This window comes from Idiotropiscis lumnitzeri, chromosome 8, assembly GCF_059441095.1.
Source record: "Idiotropiscis lumnitzeri isolate Australia: NSW breed Sydney's pygmy pipehorse chromosome 8, RoL_Ilum_1.0, whole genome shotgun sequence".
Classification (NCBI taxonomy): Eukaryota; Metazoa; Chordata; class Actinopteri; order Syngnathiformes; family Syngnathidae; genus Idiotropiscis; species Idiotropiscis lumnitzeri.
In genome coordinates this window covers 11,861,359-11,883,502 of record NC_142398.1, presented here as the reverse complement: position 1 = coordinate 11,883,502, position 22,144 = coordinate 11,861,359, and the positions used below count along the sequence as shown (strand labels likewise).

The following is a 22,144-nucleotide window of genomic DNA, read 5'->3' as shown; positions in this document are numbered from 1 at the left end:
CTCCAGCTTCAGTGTTTTACAAAGTTTCATTTGTTCATCCCAAAACAATATGTGTGAGGTGAAGATAGTTTTGTCCAATTGGGGTAACCACCCTCACATTCTACAATGTTGCATCTGTGACGTTGAATGTGTGCCATTAAAAGTCAGTCAATGATACTGTATGCTTGGTTGGTAATTAAAGTTAGCCACTCTAGAGTGAGGCCATCTGCAGGTCAACTAAGTAATAAGAAACCACTTGCACAATTTGTTCAAGCTAGCGCTGCTAAGGCTATTTTAAATGAGCTAACGATGTTTTCTTTAACGTAGACGTGCAGCTTTGCAGCTGTACTTTCCAATCGGCACCATGCACAGGAAGGACGTGATCCCAGACTTTAGACATTCTGTGCCTTTTATACATTCTTTCCTCCTGGCTCTGGCCTTTTGCTTCCTGCGTTAATAGTTTTTGTGGAAAAATAATCAGCACAAAATGTGTTGAATATGAATAACTGAGTACGAGTATGAATAATCCGCAATATATGCTTTGTTGTGCTAGTTTCCCTCCAAAAAGAAATAGTACAGATACGGCGTGAGAAGTCAGTGCAGTTTGGGTAATGTATATACAATACAATACAACTTTATTTATATAATAACAATATTTATTGTGTAATAAAAAAAAAAAGTAAAAAATTGTGACGCAGTCCACCGTCTGAACAACAGAATTCTTGCATATTCAAACTTTATTGCAAATACTTTTGCAGGTGAAACATTCTTTTCCTTCTTGCGCAATCTGAATATCACATGGCAGAGATACACCAAAGTTTAGATTGTCTTCCCTCTTGTTATTTTGTCCCTGTAATGTATACAAAAAGTAGATTAGTAATCTCATACAAGAAAAACTCAGGTCTGACGCGTACATGAACAGCCTTTTTGTAAATCAGTAAATGTTTTGATTAATTTTCCACTGCTTAGAATGTGCTTAGATCATTTTAACTTGCCTCTACTTTGCACAGTTCTCGACGGTTGAGGTATTTGATTTTTTTTCCCCACTTAAAAATTGTACAGTGGAAAACTGTGAAACCTAAGCAGCATTGAACATATCGGCGTGACATGCTAACAAACAACATTGGAGGAGGACACATATCTTTTATATTTAAGGAAACAATTTACTGCCAAGATGAAGAAAAAAAAAGTCTACAGCAGCCGAAATGTAGAGATAATGTTATGTCCAGAGTGAACACGTAGCAATGGGAGACGCTAACGTTAGCGTATGTGTTAATCCTTTTTTTTTTCTCATTTCTAGAAGCGTACCACCAAATATTACAATGATGCGGTGGATCCATGTGGTAGAACAGTCACTAGGAAATACTGCCTGCCCTTGTTAATAGAAAAGCGTAGACAGTGAATTGAGCTGAGCCAAGCCATGCAGTGAAAAAGGAGCACCAATGTTACACCACTTTACCTTGGTCTGTCAAGTTCCTCTAGGAACTCAGGCATTCTGGTATTTCGTGTTTCAGGCAGGAGTAACGCCACTAAACCAGACACGACCACCACTCCGCAGTAAGTCAGAGTGGGTAGGAGAGGCCACACGTCTTCAAGAAGCATGATCAGCGGAGATATGGCCACGGCTAGTCGTGCTACAAAGGAAGTGTAGCCTACACCATTCTGTCTGGATGATAAAAGAGGTTCATGTAATGCAACAATAGATTGGAAGAGTAAAAATTTGCAGTTTACCCACTAACCGTATGACTGTGGGATATAGTTCAATTGTGTAGAAGAATACGATTGTGAATGTTGCCTCCGACACGGCTTTTCCAAGAACTCCGATAATTGTACGAATGATCCACTTATCTGAGGGAAGTTTAAACATTGTATCATAAGATAAATTGTATGTAAATTATGTTCTTTACTCACAATGATGAAAAGCGGAAACCTTTTGAGACAAACAGGTTGATGAAGAGGAAGAGACCGGTTGACAGCAACGTCCCTGCCTGAGCCAGCCTTCTCCCAAGATTTTCCAATAAGAAATAAAGGCCAATCTTCATTGGCAATTCGATTGATGCGAATACAAAGTGAGTGAGGTACAGGTTTAATCCAAACCCTCTGATATTCAGCGTTATCCCATAGTAAGTGAATGCAACACCAAACCTGAAAGACAAAAAAAAAATCAAAGAGAGGAAGTCCACACTAAAGTTAGAACACTTCAAAAAGCGTAGTTTTCTACCTCATTTGCTCATAAAATTCTGTAATTAAAATCATTAATGACATTTGTGCGGTAGGCCTGACATTGACCTATCCTTTAATGTTCAGTATTTAAAACATTGTATTTAATTTGTCATTCCAGAAATGTAAAACTAACAGTCTTAAAAAAATGAACCAATGTGCAACCTATGCGCTCCAGCCACGGCTTTAGCATTCAGATTTACCTGCCATATAAAAGAATTGCTCGAGAAAGTGCTGAAGAGATTTGTACCAATCATAGTTTTTTTTTTTAAATATAAACTTACCATACAACACCAAGGCATATGCCAAGTTTTCTTGCGGATGCAGTTTTGAAAAGATCAATAAAAGTGTATTTCTTGTCATTGGTGTCAGTGTCACTAGAATCCAGTAATGTCTGCAAAGAAAAAACAAACAATTCCATTATGGCTCCTACACTGAGTAAACCAAAGCAAAAACGTCCAAATTTACCCCTGGCGTGATAGTGGCCATGCACATGCTTCTCTTGTTCATTTCTGCACATTGATTGATGTAATAGTGGGCATCATCGACCTTCCCATGAGCCACAAGCCACCTCCCAGACTCTGGAAGCCACCTGAACACACAAACGTGGCGTCACCTCTAAAGTATTTGGACGCACATTGGAAGGTCTCACCCTTGAATACCTCCAAGCAACCAGGGCCAATATCAGGGGCGAGGTCACGGCCAGAATGAGGAGTCGCCACTCATTTATCATGTATGCAATTCCAACCAGCATGCAACTTCCAAGTGTCCAATCGAGGCTGAAGATGATCCCAAAGAGTGTCCTCTGTTCTACACCCAACCACTCTAAATCTAGGAAGATAAATCTGCATCATACTGAGTCCTCGGCCAATGCAGTGCAATATTTAGCTTTCAAGAAAAATGGTGGCTTTCCATACTTAGAACAATAGAGACGATACTTATTCCGGAAATGGACATTCCAGTGAAAAAACGCATAACTCCAAACATTACGTAGGACGTAGAGAGTGCACTTAGCACAGCAAATGTCATGGTTGTCAGATAGGACACCAAGAGCAGTCGCCGCCTGCCAAACCTGGTCAGGAAAGAAAAGAAGCATACTCTTTTCTTATTGTAAAACAACAATTCTGTTTACATGACACATAAGGATGTAGTTCAAGCAACCTGTCACTGAGATATCCAAACAAAGGCGCTCCAAACATAACACCAATGAAGAAGATGGTGGCCGTTGCTTTGTTCATACCTTTCCTGCTGCACACAAGATCCCACTGTGAAGTAACAACAATACATCAATTGGACATATCATGCTTGAGCTTCCCATGCAGTTTCTTTGTTGTTTATTTTCCCGTTTGACCGATGTCTGTCCTCTCTCACGCTCATTGTCCTTCTACTCAATAAATACAGAATAACTCAATCCAACCAGTTGAGGCAGAAGGTCATCTAATTCTGAGTCTTGTTCAAGGTTTCTTCCTCAGTGGGATTTTTCATTGCCTCTGCCATAGAGTGCCTCCTCATGCAGGGTTTAGTAATGTGTGACGAGCGTGATTGAAGACCTGCTCTGGTTGTAAAAAGCATTGAACTGTGTTATGACTAACCACGATATAAGTCAAATTGACATGTCTTGAATGAAAAACTAAAGAAAAACTTACTCACCTCTGTTGCCAGCGTTGATTCAAAATCACTTTTGTCGTACACCCATCCGTTTTGACACTGAACAACCTCACTGCTGTTCAACAGGTGTGGATGTCGAGGCTTGGAAAACATCAAACAGGAGCTCAGACTCCCGTCCATCTCTGTCGGAATACTAATGGTCAGCTTCTGTTCCGAAGCAAAATTTGAGATGTTTAAGTTGTCCAGTGTTGTGATATTGCAGTGGTGAGAGGGAACCGCCGCCATGAAGTTATTCAGCAAGAAGTGACAAGGCACTGTGACTCGAGATAGCACCTGGATCAAAATTAACTTAATTTGGAATTTTCCAACGCCGCCAATTTCTGCGAGTATGTTGTCAAATTTCATTTTGGATAACTTCCTGAGTCACCAAGATGAGCTTCCACAGAAGAAGTGAAGAGTGCGCTGCCCTGAGCAAGGTAAAATGTATCATTGTGATGTTAATAATTACAAATTCCCTTAACCATGTTTTTCCTCATTTTAGTGATGTGTGGTGGGTGCAAGTCGACTTGACTGTTATGTGACTGCCATGAAATAAGATACACAGTGATGAAAAAAACCCTCACCTAATGATCCTGCATGCTTCAGAGTAGAAGGAAAAGTGACACTATAATTCTAATGTTTCAGGCTACTGGCCCGTTAGCTGTTGTCACACATTCCAACCAAGTCATGAAAAATGTATCAGAATTTTCACATTTATATTATACTGACAGGAATATTACACTGTGTGATGATAAAGTTAAAGATGGCCAAGATGTTTTCTTCAAGGACCTAAATAAAAACAAATTCTTGAAAATATCTCTCACCATTGCGACACTTTAAACTAGCTTCAACTAGCGTCAGGAATTCTAACATATTACCAGGTTTCTGTGATTAACACGATGCAGCAGTCCCGAACGTAGCGATTTCCTTCTAGTTATAGTTCGAGATTATCCCTTTTGTGTGTTATCGGGCATTGAAGAGTTAGACAAGCACAAACGTAAAATACAGGGCTTCGTTGTCATCACTCTCCAGCATCCGAGCCCTCCGGTGAGGGCCCCGAGCTCCCACCCTTGAGGCAGAGGCCATGACAGTCGCTCCAGAGTGACCACTAAGGGTCCTAACTGTGGCTCTCGTTCACATTGATCAGACCTAGTTGGCGCTGCATGTGCGAGTGGAAATTCTTACCCTACGCTTCAACATTTCATTCATTAGGACAGGGATCCTCAATCCTGTTCCTGGGTCCTGCCTGTTTTCCATCTCTCCCTGCTGTAACTCACTTGAACAAATCATGAACAGAAAACAGATTATACAAAGTATCCACATGTTTTCTTTACAATAAAAAATAAAATCCAAAAGCAGTTGATTAGATGTTTATTAGATGTTTCGCTCAGTGGTGATCAAAGATCTTTATGACGTTACATTTGTGTATTTCTGTTACCTGTTAAATTACCCCATCAAAATGACTACTACTCAAGATAAGGAACAATTGCGATTGTGGTTTATTAAAACAAAATGTAATCATTTTAATAATTGCACAAATGTTCACAGATTTGTCTAATTGTTTTCTTTTGTAATCATTTTGTTAAATTCTAAAGGGACTTTCCAAACACATCACTTTTAGGTCTCTCCTATAGCCACTCAGATGAATAATTGAGGTCTGACGTATTCAAGCTTGAGACAATATACAAAACAACTTTACTTGTAAAGCGTATTTCACAGCAGCTGCAGCAGCTGTAACAAAGCACTTTACATAGAGTATAACATAAAAGAGCAATAATTCAATAACAAACCCAGTGGAAGCAGTATGTTTAAATACAAATTAATGATACTAACACTGAAGACACCAGAAAACAGCAGAACAGTGAACACACTCCAGTGGCATCAAAAGCCAAGGACTTAAAATGTGTCTTCAAGTGACTTTTAAAAATGGACAGAGATTGGCCTTGCCTAACACAGGAGGTTATTCCAGAGGGTACGACCAGCAACAGAAAAGGCTCGATCCCCTCTGAGGCGCCGCTTAGTCCTAGGCACCTCCAGTCGAGTCTGGTCTGCAGAGCTGAGGCACCGGGCAGATGAGTAGGGGTGGAGAAGCTCAGAGAGGTATGCTGGGACGCCGCCATTTATGGATTTGAAGACAAATAGAAGTATCTTAAAATGAACTCTTAAATGCACTGGGAGCCAGTAAAGGCAGGCAAGTTTGGGGTGATGTGCTCCCTCTTCCAAACTCCAGTTAGAAGGCGAGCAGCAGCATTTTGCACCAACTGAAGACGCCTGAGGGAGGACTGGCTGACTCCAAAATAAAATGCATTACAGTAATCTAGCCGAGATGTACTGATGTATTACTCTTTCTAAATGCTGTTGATAAAGGCTACCTATGATGAAAGCTTTATTGCCAAATACTTTTCTAGCTCCAAGATTCTTTGCCTTCTTGGGAGGCTGAATACAACGTGGCCAGGATACAGGATTTCTTTTCTTCATCAGATCATCTTCCCCCCTGTTATTTGTTCTCTGGAATGTATACAATATGAAGATTAGTCTTTTGATGCAAGAAAAAATCAGTTCAGACAAGTACAAAAAAATGTTGAATCAGTAAAAGGTTTGATGAATTTTCCACTGCAGAGTGCTTGTTAAGCTCATTTTAAGTTGGCACAGTTTGGCACGGTTTTTGTCCCCATAAAATTTGTACAGCGGGAAACTGTCAAATCCAATTGCATTTAACGTAATACTTGGAATGCAACATGCTAACAAACAACATTGGTGGAGAATAATAGTCTTCTACATTCACTTCTCATCATGTGGTTGTTGTCCATGGTAAAGAGACAAATGTCCATCAGGAAGAAAGAGTTCCGTAAAATACAGCAGTGTCCATATCTAACGCACAGCAACAGAAGATGCTAACGTTAGCATGTGTGTCTATATTTAGCATTCAAATGTTACAATGATGCAGTGGACCGACGTAGTATCTGCTTGGCTTGCTAGGAACCCGGACTGAAAACAAGACCAGAAAACAATGCCTGCCATTGCTAACACAAAAGTGTCAATAATGGGTCGAGGTGAGCCAAGCCGACCATACAGTGAAAATGTAGTAGCAATGTCAGAAAGGGTTGTACAACTTTACCTTGGTTTGTCAATATCCTCGATAAACTCGGGCATTCTGGTATTTTGTGTTTCAGGCAGGAGTAATGCCACTAAACCAGACACGACCGCCATTCCGCAGTAAGTCAGAGGGGGTAGGAGAGGCCAGACGTCTTCAAGAAGCATGATCAGGGGCGATATGGACACGGCTAGTCGCGCCACAAAGTCAGTGTAGCCAAGTCCGTTCTGTCTGGATGTCAAAAGGGGTTCATGTCATGCAACACAAGTATGGAAGAGGGAAAATGGTTTCTTAATGGCGCTTTTCCATTAGCCCGGTTCCACACCAAGATGGCCTTGCTTAGCCCAGGGGGACCGATTTTTAATTAGACTTTTACAGGGCAGAGTTGGAACCATTTTTCAGAACCATCTCGGGGGTATTTCTAATGCTCCGGCTGACCAAGGCCGTGTTGTCACTGTCATTTGCTCGGCTGACACCAATGCTGTAACTCCACTGTTACACCTCCCATTTCCTGGTTTTATATGTGTGAGACAAACATTCCCGCTGGACGTTCCCAAAGTCATAAAAATACACTATATACAATAATCATAGTAATATTTCACAGTACTGAACCACATTTACATTTTCAGATGTATTAATGAATGAAATATTGAAAATTGGAGTAAATATTTGCACAAGCGCCTGTTTGTACTGTAATTTGGTCTTGATGGCTAGCGACAGGCTGTCTCACAGGCTTAACCAGGAAATGTTTATATATGTGAAAGCGACTGCGCATTTGAGTCCTTGGTAACGCCCCAATTCCAGCCCAACCATTCCCACTTTTTGCTGGGTGTCTGGTTGGAGCCTGTCTAATGGAAAAGCAACAGAAAGATGTGTTCTTGTTTGGGACAAATGGAAAAGCGCATAAGTTTGTTACCGACTAACCGTATGACTGTGGGATATAGTTCAATTGTGTAGAAGATCACGACTATGAATGATGCTTCGGACACAGCTTTTCCTAGAACTCCAATAATCGTACGAATGATCCACCTATCTGAGGGAGGTTTACAGATTTTATCAGAAGATACAATGAAAGTAAATTCTACCCTTTACTCACAATCATAAGAAGTGGAAACCTTTTGAGATGAACACGTTGATGAAAAGACAGACACCGGTCAACAACAATGTCCCTGCCTGAACCAGCCGTCTCCCAATATTTTCCAAAGAGAAATAAAGGGCAATCTTCATTGGCATTTCGATTGATGCAAATACAAATTGAGTGAGGTACAGGTTTAATCCAAACCCACTGATATTCAGAGTTATCCCATAGTAAGTGAATGCAACACCAAACCTAAAAGAAAAAAACAAATGTTCATGCAATTTCATACATTTGAAATAAAAATTATATTTTTGCAATAAGTCAGACATTGATTGGCTGTCCAGAGTTCAGAAATTTCCATAACCTCTCCTTTAACGCTCACTCTTTAACACATTGTATTTAATTAGCGATTCTAGAAATGTAAAACTACCCGTCTTAATATATCAACCAACGTGCAACCTTTGCGCTCCAGCCAGGTCATTAGTACTCAGATTTACAGTACCAGCTAGACCAAAAAATTGCTCAGTGACAAAAAATTTACTTGAGGTGGAGCAATTTACTGTAAAATTAAAACTTACCATACAATACCAGAACATATGGCAAGTTTCCTTATGTTTGCAATTTTGAAAAGATCGATAAAAGAGTACTTCTTGTCAGTCGTGACAGATTCCAGTAATGTCTGCAAAGCAAAGGCAAATGATTCACTGCTACACTGAGTAAACCAAAGCACAAACGTCTCAATGTACCCCTGGCGTGATAGTGGCCATGCACATGCTTCTCTTGTTCATTTCTGCACATTGATTGATGTAATAGTGGGCATCATCGACCTTCCCATTAGCCACAAGCCACCTCCCAGACTCTGGAAGCCACCTGAACACACAAACGTGGCGTCACCTCTAAAGTATTTGGACGCACATTGGAAGGTCTGACCCTTGAATACCTCCAAGCAACCAGGGCCAATATCAGGGGCGAGGTCACGGCCAGAATGAGGAGTCGCCACTCATTTATCATGTATGCAATTCCAACCAGCATGCAACTTCCAAGTGTCCAATCGAGGCTGAAGATGATCCCAAAGAGTGTCCTCTGTTCTACACCCAACCACTCTAAATCTGGGAAGATAAATCTATATCAGACTGAGTCGTCAGCCAATGTGGTGCAATATTGTTAGCCTTCAAGAAAAATGGTGGCTTTCCATACTTAGAACAATAGAGACGATACTTATTCCGGAAATGGACATTCCAGTGAAAAAACGCATAACTCCAAACATTACGTAGGACGTAGAGAGTGCACTTAGCACAGCAAATGTCATGGTTGTCAGATAGGACACCAAGAGCAGTCGCCGCCTGCCAAACCTGGTCAGGAAAAAAAAGTTTTCTGCTTTATTTATTGTCATACAACAATTACAACTACATCATGACTTTAGTTCGACTTACCTGTCACTGAGATATCCAAACAAAGGTGATCCTAACATAACACCAAAGAAGAAGATGGTGGCCGTTGCTTTGTTCATCCCTTTCCTGCTGCACACAAGATCCCACTGTGAAGAAACAAACATTTGGAATAGCAATACATCAATTGAACATCGCAAGGTGGTTTTGCTTCCTGTGGCAGAAGGTCGGAAGAGCGGTTGGAAGAGGCATGCACTCTTGTTGCCCCCTCAAGGGTTGTGATGTTAAAATGCCCGATCATTGACAAACGAAACATATATGCTGAGGGAGTCTTTCCTTTCCTATGACCTGGATTTCCTCTGTCTGACGGAGTCTTACAAAGGTACTGGTGTGTGTAATGCATTAATTGAAACCTGACTGTGCCTACTTGGACTCCCCAAGAGCTTCAGGCCATGGCGAAGGTATTTTAAAAAAAAAATGTAAACGTAATTTCTGCTATGCGTTGTCATTTACAGACGTCCTAAATACAAAAAGGACTTTTTGAATGACCTTTCAAATCTTGCTGGTGTCAGGCTCAAGTATCATCATATTCACCTAAGACGAAGAAGCCGGAATCGAACCCACGACCTCTGCACTGTGAGGCCATCGTGGTCACCTGTCACCTAAGATTTTAAGCCTGATAGATTCTTTTAATATTCTGTAGTATGTGCTCTCCCCATGTTTCTGCAAGACTCACTGACTGATCACACACTCCTTTGGAAATCATGATACTAAGTAATGACATCCCTTTGGCAAATGGCACTGGAGACTGTGTGTCTGGTTTTGTTAATTTAACCGCAATGCTTGATACGGTGCATCACAGTATTCTGTTGGCTCGCTTGCAGCACCAGGTATGCATTAGTGGTAGCGCCCTTGTGTAGTTTAGATCCCATTTGGCTAACAGAACGTTTTGTGTTAGCCTTGGTTGCTCTGAGTTCCGCACTGCTCTATTGTCGAATGGTCGTCACAGGGTTCAATTCTGGGACCTCTGCTGTTTTCAGTGATGCACTTAATTTTGGAGTCAACGAATCCTTCATCAAGCGTCTCCAGTTGGTCTAAAATGCTGTCCCTCTGGCAGCCCTTCACTGGCTCCCTGCAGATTTTGGGGTTCTTTTTAAGATTCTATTATTTGTTTTCAAATCTTTCAAGTCTTCCCCCACTTAACCTCACTGAGCTCCTCCACCCTTACGCACGTGCACGATGTCTCAGGTCTGTGGACCAGACGCTATTAGAGACACAGAGGACTAAGCCAAGGTTCAGAGGGGATCAAGCCTTTTCCGTTTCCGGTCCATCTCTTTGGAATGACCTCCCACTAAAACGTGAGGCAAGCCGACTTCACGTCCCCTTTTTAACTTAAAACTCATTTTTATTCTTAGATTTTGACGCAGCATGAGACTTGTTCTTTGGTTTTACTGTTTTTGTGCTTTTTACGTTTTTTGTCAATTATATTGATTGTTTACTTACCTTTGCATAGAGCAGTGGTTGTCTTAAAGTGCTTTATAATACAATACCACTTTATTTATACAGCCGATTTCATACAGTTGAGTTGAGTTTCTTCCTTACAGTAATTTTTTTTGCGTCTGTCATCTGTTGCCTGCTCCTACTCGTTTAGTTTAGACCTGCCCCATGTAAAAGTGCCTTCAAATGACAACTATTGTGACTTACTGCGAGATAAATGAAATTGATTGACTTGAATTAGAAGCTAATGAAAAACTAACTTACCTCTGTTGCCAGCGTTGATTCAAAATCACTTTTGTCGTACACCCATCCGTTTTGACACTGAACAACCTCACTGCTGTTCAACAGGTGTGGATGTCGAGGCTTGGAAAACATCAAACAGGAGCTCAGACTCCCGTCCATCTCTGTCGGAATACTAATGGTCAGCTTCTGTTCCAAAGTAAAATTTGAGATGTTTAAGTTGTCCAGTGTTGTGATATTGCAGTGGTGAGAGGGAACCGCCGCCATGAAGTTATTCAGCAGGAAGTGACAAGGCACCGTGACTCGGGATAGCACCTGGATCAAGATTAACTTAATTTGGAATTTTCCAACGCCGCTAATTTCTGCAAGTATGTTGTCAAATTTCATTTTGGATAACCTTCAGTCACCAAGATGAGATTCCACATCTAAGAAGTGAAGTCCCTTCTGTCCTGAGCCAGGTAAAATGTATCATTGTGTTGTTAATCATTACAAATGCACTTAACCGTGTTTTTTCCCCCCCTGCATTTTAGTGGATCGTGGCGGGTGCAAGTCGACATGACTGTTAGATAACTTGCACATTATAAGATAATTAGTCACACAGTCAGGAAATTTGCACACCTAATCATCCTCCATATTTCACAGTAGAGGAGAAAGCAGCACTTATTCTTTTCTCAAACCAACGATTTAAGGTACTGGATCCTCGTTAACTTATGTCATTAAGTCAATTCACTCAATTGAGACCAATGAGTCACGCTTTATGCCTGGCAGATCAGTATGGACAGTGCTTGCTGGTGAAACTGTATTTCTTCTTGAAGAGAAAGGTTCCATGGGTGACATAATACCGAACTCAAGTCAAGGTTAATATTTTTTAATTTGTGATTGGGCGACCAGGATTTATTTCACAACCATGTAGGGACATCCAGTCAAAAAGAGCAGAAATGTTTGGTCTAAAGAGACGATTTTATGCACACCCACTTAACAGTAATTCTATTAAGAAATCAAATATTTCATTATCTTTAGAAGTCTATATAAGCTGTCGTCAAGGGCATGATTTTTCCTGACTGGGGCCATGTGAGATGCTAACTCAGCTGTGTCCAAGGGATCATCGCACCTCTTCTTGCTCTTTAAATAGAGTAGAGAAGGAGCAAAGCGGCACTGCAGCCGGTCAGTGGGTGACCCAAACATCTGTAATTTGCTCTAATTTGTCCCTTCTGAGCTTGGATTCTAATTTTCCATCTTGGGCGCTCAAACAAGAAGAAAATCAAGAATATGGAGCTGGATAATAACGTATGAGGAATTTCATGGATGAGAAAGGAACTATGAATTATTGTAAGTAGCAATTTGGCCATTGACTTACCCTGATTGGAATGGTGCTGCAAGGTCACGTTGCGTATGACATAAATTTTAAATCGAAAATATTATGAGATGCAATGGGGTATTATGTATCTGGTAGTTCCTGATGTATCTACTCTATAAATGCACATACTACTGAATATACATATACAGTATGTACAGTACATGTCACAGTACAAACACATACAGTATTTTGCATAGTAAACCTACAAAATTAAAATGATCAATTACTACATGTCATCCTGTGGATTTGTTTGGGATATTGTTGAACTTTGTTTTATCCTGCATTAAAGACTGTGCCTGTTGGCTTCAAAAAGTCATGCTGCTATATAATTAAAGCCAGATCTCTGAGAGTATCAATTGTGTTGTGCTACGATACGCAATGACACAATTTCTTAACGAGGGATTCAAAATAAGTGTAAACCTTGACCAGGATTCTCTTTAGGTTACCCCCAATTTCCAAAGAATTTGGTTTATGTTTTACAGCCATAAGTTTGATTTAATCCTGCTCACACATACAACAATGTCACATTATCTCCTTGGCTGAGGTAATACCATGGAAACATCGAATCTGCGAGAGGTCAATACTGAAGGGGGTCATGCCTCGGAGCAAGAGATCACAACTTTTTTCAAAGATACACAATTCCTGTTGCCAAGGAGACAGGCCATTGTAGCAAACGTAATGCCTTACTTGGAAGCAGAAATTGTTGCCGCACCAAATAAAGTCTTGAGTGGAAAAATGAAGTGGAACCAAGTGCGAAGAGAGGGGGACGGAGTATGTAAGAGACTGTACAACTTCTGTACAGTATTATCCTAAATCGCAACACAAACGTATATTCACAAACATAGATCCAGTATTAGCAGTCTGTGATGCGATGTGATTAAGGGTGAAACTTTGTTGAGTAAGATGGATATATTCACAATTCTGCATAGCCCTCACCTGAGTCTGCCAGTTCAGTGCTCAAATTCCATGCTTGCACAAATAAAACATGGCCAAACGTCAAGGCAGGACCTTAACCTAAACAATGGGCAATGAAAGCTGTAAATGTTCGGAAAGATTATGATTATTCACCCTTTCTATTCACTGAGCCCTACTAGGTATTAAGATTACAATTACAATTACTATGATACCACCTTGTGGTAAAAGCCTGCAAATGTAATGACGAGGTGGTCTCAGAGGGTTGCTGAATTTGCTTCTGTGCACTAAATCAATGTCTCTGGTAAAAGTTTTTTTTTTTAAAAATTCAGTTAAAAATATACACCACAGACAATAGAATACAATTTTATTTATATAATAGAGCATTTCACAACAGCTAAAGCTGTAAGAAAGCATTTTACATGGTGTAATATATATTAGCAGTAAATTAGAACATGAATTAAAACATATACAGTGAACCCTCGGTTATCGCGGTTAATGGGGACCGAGACCACCCGCGAAAACTGAAAATCCGCGAAGTAGCGGCACACCTTAAAAAATGCTTAAAAAAAAAAGTACGAAGTAGCGGCGCACCTTCAAAAATGCTTAAAAAAAAAAAATAAAAAATAATATATATATATATATATATATATATATATATATATATATATACGGGTAGAGAGAGAGAGAGAGTGAAATTCATGTTATAACAAAAAAAAATTATTATTAAAACTTATTATTTTTTTATTCCCCACCCATTATTTTTGTATATATTCAATTACTTCTTTTTGTATTTAATTTAATTACTTCGACTTTTACCTGCTGGTACGCCGTCCGGTGTGCCCTGTGAAATGAAAGGTGGCATTCTTCATTTATTTATTCATAACTGACAGCCTCGCGCTCCGCTCGTGCCCGGGCGGAAGAGGTGCTCCTCTTCGGCTTAATTGTCACCCACGCCGAACCTGCTCCCCCGAAGCGTGTCTCCGTTCGGTTGAACTCGGTTTCATTTCGCCCCGCCCGTGCCCGGGGAAGGTGCTCCTATTCGGCTTAACTGTGACACACGCCCATCCTCCCCCGGAGCTTCCGTTCGGTTAAACTTAGGGGCCGCTTGGCCCCGCCCGTGCCCGGGGAAGGTGCTCCTATTCGGCGTAACTGTCACGCACGCCGGCCGGCCTCCTCCGGAGCTCTCGTACGGTCCGAACCGCGCGAAACGTCGCCCCAAATCGTGCCCGGGGGAACGTGCTCTTCTTCGTCCACTCTCCTCTTCGCCCACGCTCTTCTTCGGCGCACGCCGGCAGTCTAACCGCTCCAGCGCCCCGTCGTGCCGCTCGGCGAAACTACAATGCCCCCGAATATTTTTTAGACCCGCGAAGCACTGAACCCGCGAAAGGTGAACCGCGAAGTAGCGAGGGTTCACTGTATACAGTTGATACCAGAAGAACAGTAACAGGGTGGGAGTTTACCATTTCCCAATCATATGAAACAAATACTCCTGTCTTTCAGTCATAAATGGAAATGTTGCTGCTGCCGCACTTGTTAAGGTGACAGCAACCCTCCTTTTATAAACAGAAGAACTTGGAGAGCCGCCCTCCGATTGTTTTTCTTGTGCATGGACGGGAAGGCTGTTTTCCCCATGATATTACATACCATTCCATTTAGAGCTCGAATGAAACCGCGAAAGCAAAGTTGCACCCCTGTACGACCCGTGACTCAGCAATTACTTAGGTAGAAATTTAACACTTAAATTTCTTTATCTTGACAACGAAAAATATTAATACAATTTAACCATCTGTTTGTCTTCTCTCTAAGGTAGCATGAGCGATGCGCAGGACTTTGTAAGTGAATCAGAAATGGAACCAGAAGCAGAGGACCCAGAGAACATGGATCCCTCATTTCCTTGGTTGGGCTCTGATGGTTCACAACAATGTGGTCTCCCTGAATCCCAGGCAGAGTCCTCTGATGAAGTTGACTTTAGTGATGTAGAGAAAAGCTTGGACCCGCAGCCTTTTTCTTCCCCCAAGTCTGATGTGGAGTACCCTGAATTTTTAGAATCACAAGACTCAAAACAGGTTCTTGAGCAACAGTTCATGTATGACTTGAGCACGGGTGAGGAGGAAGATTCATACCAACAAGAGGAGAGTTACCCTAACAACTCAAGAAAGATCAAAACCTCACCAACTTCACTGTTTTCCATATCAGAGTGCCATGAACCTGACAGCGGACAAATGGCAAGGCCGCTCTCATTTTCATCTTCCTCCTCCCTTGGATATGCTCCTCAAATGACCCCGGCCTCGACCCTGGCCACTGATGAGACCCTGGGGGGCAGTAATAGGCGCGTCCAAGGGACTGGGAACAGGGGGGTTGAATCTTCAGAGAAAGGAGGGAGCAGTGAGGCACCTCCTGCTGCAGTCTCCTTTGGAATCTCAGATGAGGGTGCTAAGCAGCCAGAGAAGTGGAACTCGGAGTCTGACACAGGTCTGTGCAGACGGGACAGTCGCAGGACAAGGTGTACATGTAAGTACAATATCAATCTTATACTCAATCCTGTTGACATCGGATGGCATTGATAGTACAAACTTAGTGCTTGCTTTTGTTCATACTTGAAATATGTTTATTAATTGAACTATAACAAGTAATAACTGATAAACTCTCTTTAAAATGACATCATTAAATGACGTAAACAACGCCTTTAAAACAGTAAATAAGGTCTGCAAAGCTCATGGTTGATGGTAATGCAAAGCTTATTTGAGGAGGACTTGCAGAGAAAATTTCCACGGCTTTAATAGCTGTAGTGGGACAAGAATAAAATAAGACCATATGATAAGACCAGGGGAACCTAATTTGACGGACAACAGCATGTGTCAGCCCAGTCTGTCATCTGATCCTCCGTCCAAAGTGAAGTCCTTCTGCTGCCTGCCTGACACAACTCCCTAAGTTAGCTGTAAGTGAATATGATGCTTTTATTAGTTCTCACTTTTGCAATGGAAGCTTTACAATCTATCTGCAGCTTCCAATTAGTGTACTTACTTCATATTAAAGAAACCATTATAAGTAGGATGGCCTAAATGTGAAAGTGAGGTGAGATATTTCAAAACCCAACGTGTTGAATAAATGTAATGAAAGAGTTAGTGACAATAAAAGAATGTCTTAATTTCCTTTTACATGTTCTTCCTCTCTCTCTGTCTTTGCCTCAGGGCCTGGTCAAGATGAAAGCCAATCACAAAGACAAGTTAAGGAGACCAAGTCCAAATGTAAGCGAATTGCTCGTCTTCTGACTGATGCACCCAACCCTCAAAATAAGGGAGCCCTACTGTTCAAAAAACGGCGGCAAAGGGTGAAGAAGTACACACTTGTAAGTTACGGGACTGGTGAAAGTAAATTTGACAGCAAAGACCAATTGGAAGAAGAAGCTGAGGAAATCCAAGACACCGGCTTTGACTTTGTCGCAACCAGCGAGTCAGAGTTTGGAGAGGAATATTCTATATATCACCGGCAGCATGATTTAAGTGTGAACTGGGGAAGTGTTCAAGAAATGGAAGTGTTACCTGGGACAAAAGGAAAGGGAGTTTTGATGTTTGCGCATCGTCGTAAAAGAATGGAAGAAGTTGTCTCAGAGAGAGAGCTCCAGAATAAAGGATTACATTTGAAAGCACCTTCAGAACCTGGATATACAGTAGCAAACAATAAGTACAACATGAGGAAAATGTATGGTCATTCTGAACAGGGCAACTACATGAACAGACACATTCATCAGATGGACCAGCAAAAAGCGTTGGTTTCAAACAGGACAGCAAAACCCTTTTCAGGGGTCCAAGTTGAGCCAGCTCATCAAAGGATGCCTGCTGGTGCTGTTCCAGTTAGAAAAACAGAGTCAAGATTCAAGGCACCCGTTCCTATCGTCTCAAACCAACAGGTTTGGTCCCCAACTGGAGACATCATTGCCTCGAGGGATGAGAGAATATCTGTGCCAGCAATAAAGACCTGCAGCTTTCCAGAATCGAGGCGTAAAAGTTCTAACAAACTGCAACAGACAACCAAACAAGGGTCAGACCCTCAGGAAAGCAGAGCTTATATGGAGTCAGAGGAAGACTGTTTTAGCCTCGGTGCTGAAGCGTGTAACTTCATGCAACCCAGAGCAATTAAACTCAAGAATCCACCCCCGGTTGCACCAAAGCCTGCCATTAATCGAAAGTGTCCACCTTGGTTAAAAGGGCCTCCTAGTGAACCCTGTATTCATCCGAAGACTTCAGTTTCTCAACATAAATATCTTCCGGAACCCCAGAGACAGCACCGTTACTTCAATCAACGGAGCTCTGAACCTCAAAAGTCGGCCAACTACTGGGAAGCAGATCCACCCCAGGCAACAGTTCAAACACCTGCCCTTGGCAGGGCATCGGTCAGCTCCTCTTCTCAGCTTCGTCTTCAGCCAACCATAAATAGCTGGAACAAACCTTTGCCAAGATCTGCTGTGAGTATGCGGGCGTACTGTCCTACTTTCACCCCGCTTCAAACACAGTTAACCGCGAGGACGAAGCAAGACAGTGCACCAAGTTCTGTTGCTTCTTGTCCACCAAAACCAATGAAATCATTCACATCAAAAATAGCAATGGCTCCTCCCAAAGCTCAATTCTTTGCTCAAGGTATTAATCACCCTGATGATGATCGCACCATGATGGGAAAAGGCGCAGAGTTGTTTTCCAAAAGACAGTCCAGAATTGAGAAGTTTGTTGTCTGTGGTCCAACAACAAACCAGATAAGATGTCCCTCTCCAACAATGTCTTTACCCAACTCCTGGAGATATTCATCCAACGTTCGCGCACCGCCCCCTTTATCTTACAATCCACTTCACTCCCCGTTTTACAATCCACCAGCAGAGAAAAAAACACCATCCACAAAAACCCCAGCGACATCCAAACCAGTCCCAAAGCACCTCAACACTTTAAATATCATGAAATATCAGCCATATAATTTGGACTCATCACTGTTCCACCACAATGTAGTTCCAGAGGCTAAAGCCCCCAGCGTCAAACCTGCTCCACCATCAAAGTTTGAGATTGCCAAGAAACTCAAACAAAGGTCTGCCCACTCTCATTCTCCTAATATCTCTGAGCCTGATTTTGAAAGCAAGTCAGAGGCGTCTGCTAAGTCCTCAGCTAAGTCCTCTGGACCGGTAAGTTCATCAAATTTATCCGCTCGGCTAAACACCAAATCGGATGAGCTTCTCGCAGTTGATGGTCACATGGATGAAAAGCACACTGGCCATCACCCAAGCGCCAAGCAAGCACCAAGCATTCAAACTGCAAACACGCTTTTCCTGCGGCCATCTAGGGATAGCGGCTTAGCTTCAACTTTCCCTCGTGCATCTCTAATTGCTCAAGTCACACGTCAAATGGCACCTCGGCCAAAGTTTTCTGCTAAGAAGTCGGTCGCGACAAACAAACAGTGGAGGCCTGTTGCTATGCTAAATTAGTAGAAATAGTTTTGCCGCGGTGATGCAATCAACACTGAGATGAAGGAAAACAGTCGTTGGAGAAAAAAAAAGCAGTTTATAAAATGCTTCACTTGACAGCGTGTCAAAAGTTTGAGCTTGAGCTTGCGTCTGTGGAATACAATCCTCAAGGTTTACTCGGTCATCTTCCTGAAAGTTGTTCAAACAGGAAGTCAAAGAGAATTATGAATGATTCTTGTATTGTATGTGTACAGGATAGTTCAACAATTATTTAAAGATTTTTTTAACATGCATATTCGTAAAATATCACCTAAATGACGATAAACAGTGACAATGTATAATGAATCCTTTGATACACGGAAACACATACTGTACAGTATGTATTGATCGAATATCACAAATCATGTTTTGGAGGAACCTGCATGCACTTCTTAAATATAATTTTAAATTCCTTCAATCTCATTCCGAATTTATCAGACATTCTTTAATCTATTTTATGACAAAGAAATTCAGTATATTGTAGACATTTGATTGCACAGATTTACCTTTCGTGACTAAAAAAAAATACTTTCTTATCTCCTTGTGTCTGTCTTTCTGATATGAAACTGTTTCATGCACATCTTGTTTTCAACACAATTAAAATTATCTTTTCTCATTCATGTGCATTTCCTGTGTCAAGCTGCTGTTCTTGTATCTGTACTTTTCCCACTTTCTGTCTTCCTGTCCCTTTGATCTGTTACCAAATATCATTTGTGGTATGAACAGAGTGCTTTTTTGCACGGGCCGAGTGGTGCACGATGGGCTCACAGTGCAGAGGTTGTGGGTTCGATTCCAACTCCGGCCTTCCTGTTTGAAGTTTGCATGGTCTCCCCGTGCCTGAGTGGGTCTTCCCCGGGTGCTCCGGTTTCCTCCCACATTCCAAAAACATGCATGGCAGGTTGATTGAACACTCTAAATTACGCCTAGGTATGAGTGTGAGCGCGGATGGTTGTACGTCTATGTGTGCCCTGTGATTGGCTGGCAACTAGTTCAGGGTGTACCCTGCCTACTGCCCAAAGATAGCTGGGATGGGCTCCAGCACCCCCCACGACCCTTGTGAAGAGAAGCGATACAGATAAGCCATGTAAATACTTTACTTTTTTTCCTTTGTGGGATGGCAGTTTCTAATAGGTAGAACAAAAAATTTAAATACGTAATCACCCACACCGCTTATCCTGGACAGGGTCACGGCAGTACACCCTGAATTGGTCGCCAGCCAGTTGCAGGACAGACACAGACACTATCAGTGAGTGGGAATTTTAAAAAATAAATTAAAAAAAAATATATATATATGTATATTGGTGGTCTGCTATTTATAAGATGTGTGAGTCATAAATGGACGAATGAAAAAGTGATTGTCAAGAAATTTTGGGGCAAAATGTTACATATATAACAACAAAACCAAAAATAGTGCAACCAGACGATGGCAGCAAAGTCATTCAAACTGCTCTCAAATCACTCAGCGCAGTACATGCTAGACAGGGTGTTCCCCAACCTCTATTAAGCGGAGAGACATATTTTATGAATATGTGTCAAAAATCACAAGACACATACATCACCAAACAAAATGTCAGAAAAGAGTATTTAATATACTGAAAAAAATATCATCTGATCTCAGTTTATTCACAAACTGACAGTGTGAAATCTGGGCCTGATTTAGCCACAGGATGTATTCTCTTCTATGAATGGCAACGGGTTGATACACAAGTTACTGCTACATTTTGAAATCTATCTGCCACTATAGGTTGTTAGCATCAATAGATTTTGCATGGTTAATAATAATTTTGACTGCGTATATTTTCTTTCAGGGACAAGGTAGAAGCCGCTCCCTTAGCCTTCCTAGGTCCTCATTTTCTTCTGGGGCTATTTCACCAGCGGGCACACAGGGTCCTCGCTTATGTTTTTCCCGAAAACAGCATCACAGAGCATCTCTTCCGGGAGTATCCTACAAGGTGCCCACACCCTGGGAGGCGGCATCCAGAAGCCCTTTCGGTTCAGTGGACGATGCCTTCTCCAGCCTGAGCGCCTCGTTGCCGATCGCCTCGTGTGTCCAGGACAAGTCGACCCGCGGGTCCCTGCCGGAGCCTCCAGAGGAATGGAAGCGCAGGGTGTCACTTGAGCCACCACTTGCCAGTCAGGGTCACTGTTGTATGACCCTGGCTTTCATGACCTCAGCACCCATGAGGTTGAAAAGTATACATGACAAACCAACAGTAGTCTACGGGCCTCCTTTTAGACCAGCCCGGCCATTCAAGTGTGCGACCAAACCCAGAATTATATGAGAGGGCGAACACAAATTCAGTGCAATGTCTTCGAGAAATGAGTTTGTGAGCAATATTGAGGCATTGAACAGTTGTTCCAAATATTTATTGTTTTCGATAATTATAAGAGGCATTTTCCCACTTTTGTGCGGTTTCGTGACACATTACACTAAACTTTATTTGTGACAAATCACACATAATTTGAGACACAAAATGACACAAATGTTCTCCTCTTTTCAAGTTTTACACTATTTCATGTCATTTCACATCGGATAGTGTTTAAAAGCAGATATAAAAAGGAATGGACATTCCACCATTTGCTTGTTTTTTGTGTTGTTGTTTTTTTTTTCAAAATAAAGTTGGCATGTTTAAGTGTTAAAGTTGAATTTAGGAATTGTGTCTGTGTGTGTTCCATGCATGGTCATCCATTTTGTGTCACTGATTAGGACAATTACATAGACTGTTTGGAAAATGAAACATTTTGTTAGCACCTTTTACACAATTGATGTACCCACTGGATTAAAACTTTGGGGGGGGGGGGGTTATGGGGGTGGACTTCTTTAACTTTGTATTAACATTTAGAGGTAAGAAACAACATTTGAGAGGTAAAAAAAACAAACAGACAAAAATAAAATCCCCATTTAGTAATGCCGAGGCACCCAAAGTGGTATGTTTATTTTTGGTGGTTACATCTCGCAATATTGTAAAGCTGCGTTGCATCATATTGAGACTTGAAGACTTCTTCCCCATAGGGAGGGAAAATACTGGAATACATATAATATATACACATTTAATTGTGCAGGCAGCTTTTAGTAACATTCTTTACTATTATACAAGTGTAAAAATAAGTTAACCACTGTCAACAATAAATCGTACAAAGTAGGAATTATTAAATTCTTGGCTTTAATTGCAAGGGCAATAGAAAAAGCCGTAATGTGTTGGTGGTACACACAAGCAAGACACACAATGAAAAAAAAATACTA

The 22,144-nt window shown here is 41.5% G+C and overlaps 3 protein-coding genes across 5 annotated transcripts; 1 reads left to right on the top strand and 2 right to left on the bottom strand.

The window, feature by feature from the left end:
• Positions 1-676: 676 nt before the first annotated feature.
• LOC148332183 (solute carrier family 22 member 7-like) lies at positions 677-4,244 on the bottom strand. Of its 2 annotated transcripts, XM_088302855.1 has the most exons (10): positions 3,850-4,244; positions 3,361-3,464; positions 3,117-3,271; positions 2,862-3,030; positions 2,668-2,791; positions 2,484-2,593; positions 1,910-2,124; positions 1,719-1,827; positions 1,439-1,645; positions 677-829 (listed from the first exon to the last, which is right to left on the bottom strand). In XM_088302855.1, the coding sequence occupies exons 1-10, from the start codon at positions 4,210-4,212 to the stop codon at positions 799-801; spliced, it is 1,587 nt and encodes a 528-aa protein (XP_088158981.1). In that variant the 5' UTR covers positions 4,213-4,244; the 3' UTR covers positions 677-798. The 2 variants fall into 2 exon arrangements, with proteins under 2 accessions (XP_088158981.1, XP_088158982.1); XM_088302856.1 differs by lacking the exon at positions 677-829 and having other exon boundaries at positions 1,492-1,641.
• A 1,051-nt stretch (positions 4,245-5,295) lies between these two features.
• LOC148332182 (solute carrier family 22 member 7-like) lies at positions 5,296-11,553 on the bottom strand. 2 transcript variants are annotated; one of them, XM_088302975.1, is made up of 10 exons: positions 11,168-11,553; positions 9,452-9,555; positions 9,216-9,370; positions 8,959-9,127; positions 8,765-8,888; positions 8,597-8,697; positions 8,056-8,270; positions 7,865-7,973; positions 6,965-7,171; positions 5,296-6,354 (listed from the first exon to the last, which is right to left on the bottom strand). In XM_088302975.1, the coding sequence occupies exons 1-10, from the start codon at positions 11,528-11,530 to the stop codon at positions 6,324-6,326; spliced, it is 1,578 nt and encodes a 525-aa protein (XP_088159101.1). In that variant the 5' UTR covers positions 11,531-11,553; the 3' UTR covers positions 5,296-6,323. The 2 variants fall into 2 exon arrangements, with proteins under 2 accessions (XP_088159101.1, XP_088159102.1); XM_088302976.1 differs by lacking the exon at positions 5,296-6,354 and having other exon boundaries at positions 6,991-7,167.
• Positions 11,554-12,313: 760 nt separating this feature from the next.
• Positions 12,314-21,547, top strand: synpo2b (synaptopodin 2b). Its single transcript, XM_088301714.1, has 4 exons — positions 12,314-12,472; positions 15,222-15,926; positions 16,607-18,582; positions 20,709-21,547. Exons 1-4 carry the CDS (start codon positions 12,433-12,435, stop codon positions 21,180-21,182), a joined length of 3,195 nt encoding a protein of 1,064 aa, XP_088157840.1. The 5' UTR covers positions 12,314-12,432; the 3' UTR covers positions 21,183-21,547.
• Positions 21,548-22,144: the final 597 nt, after the last annotated feature.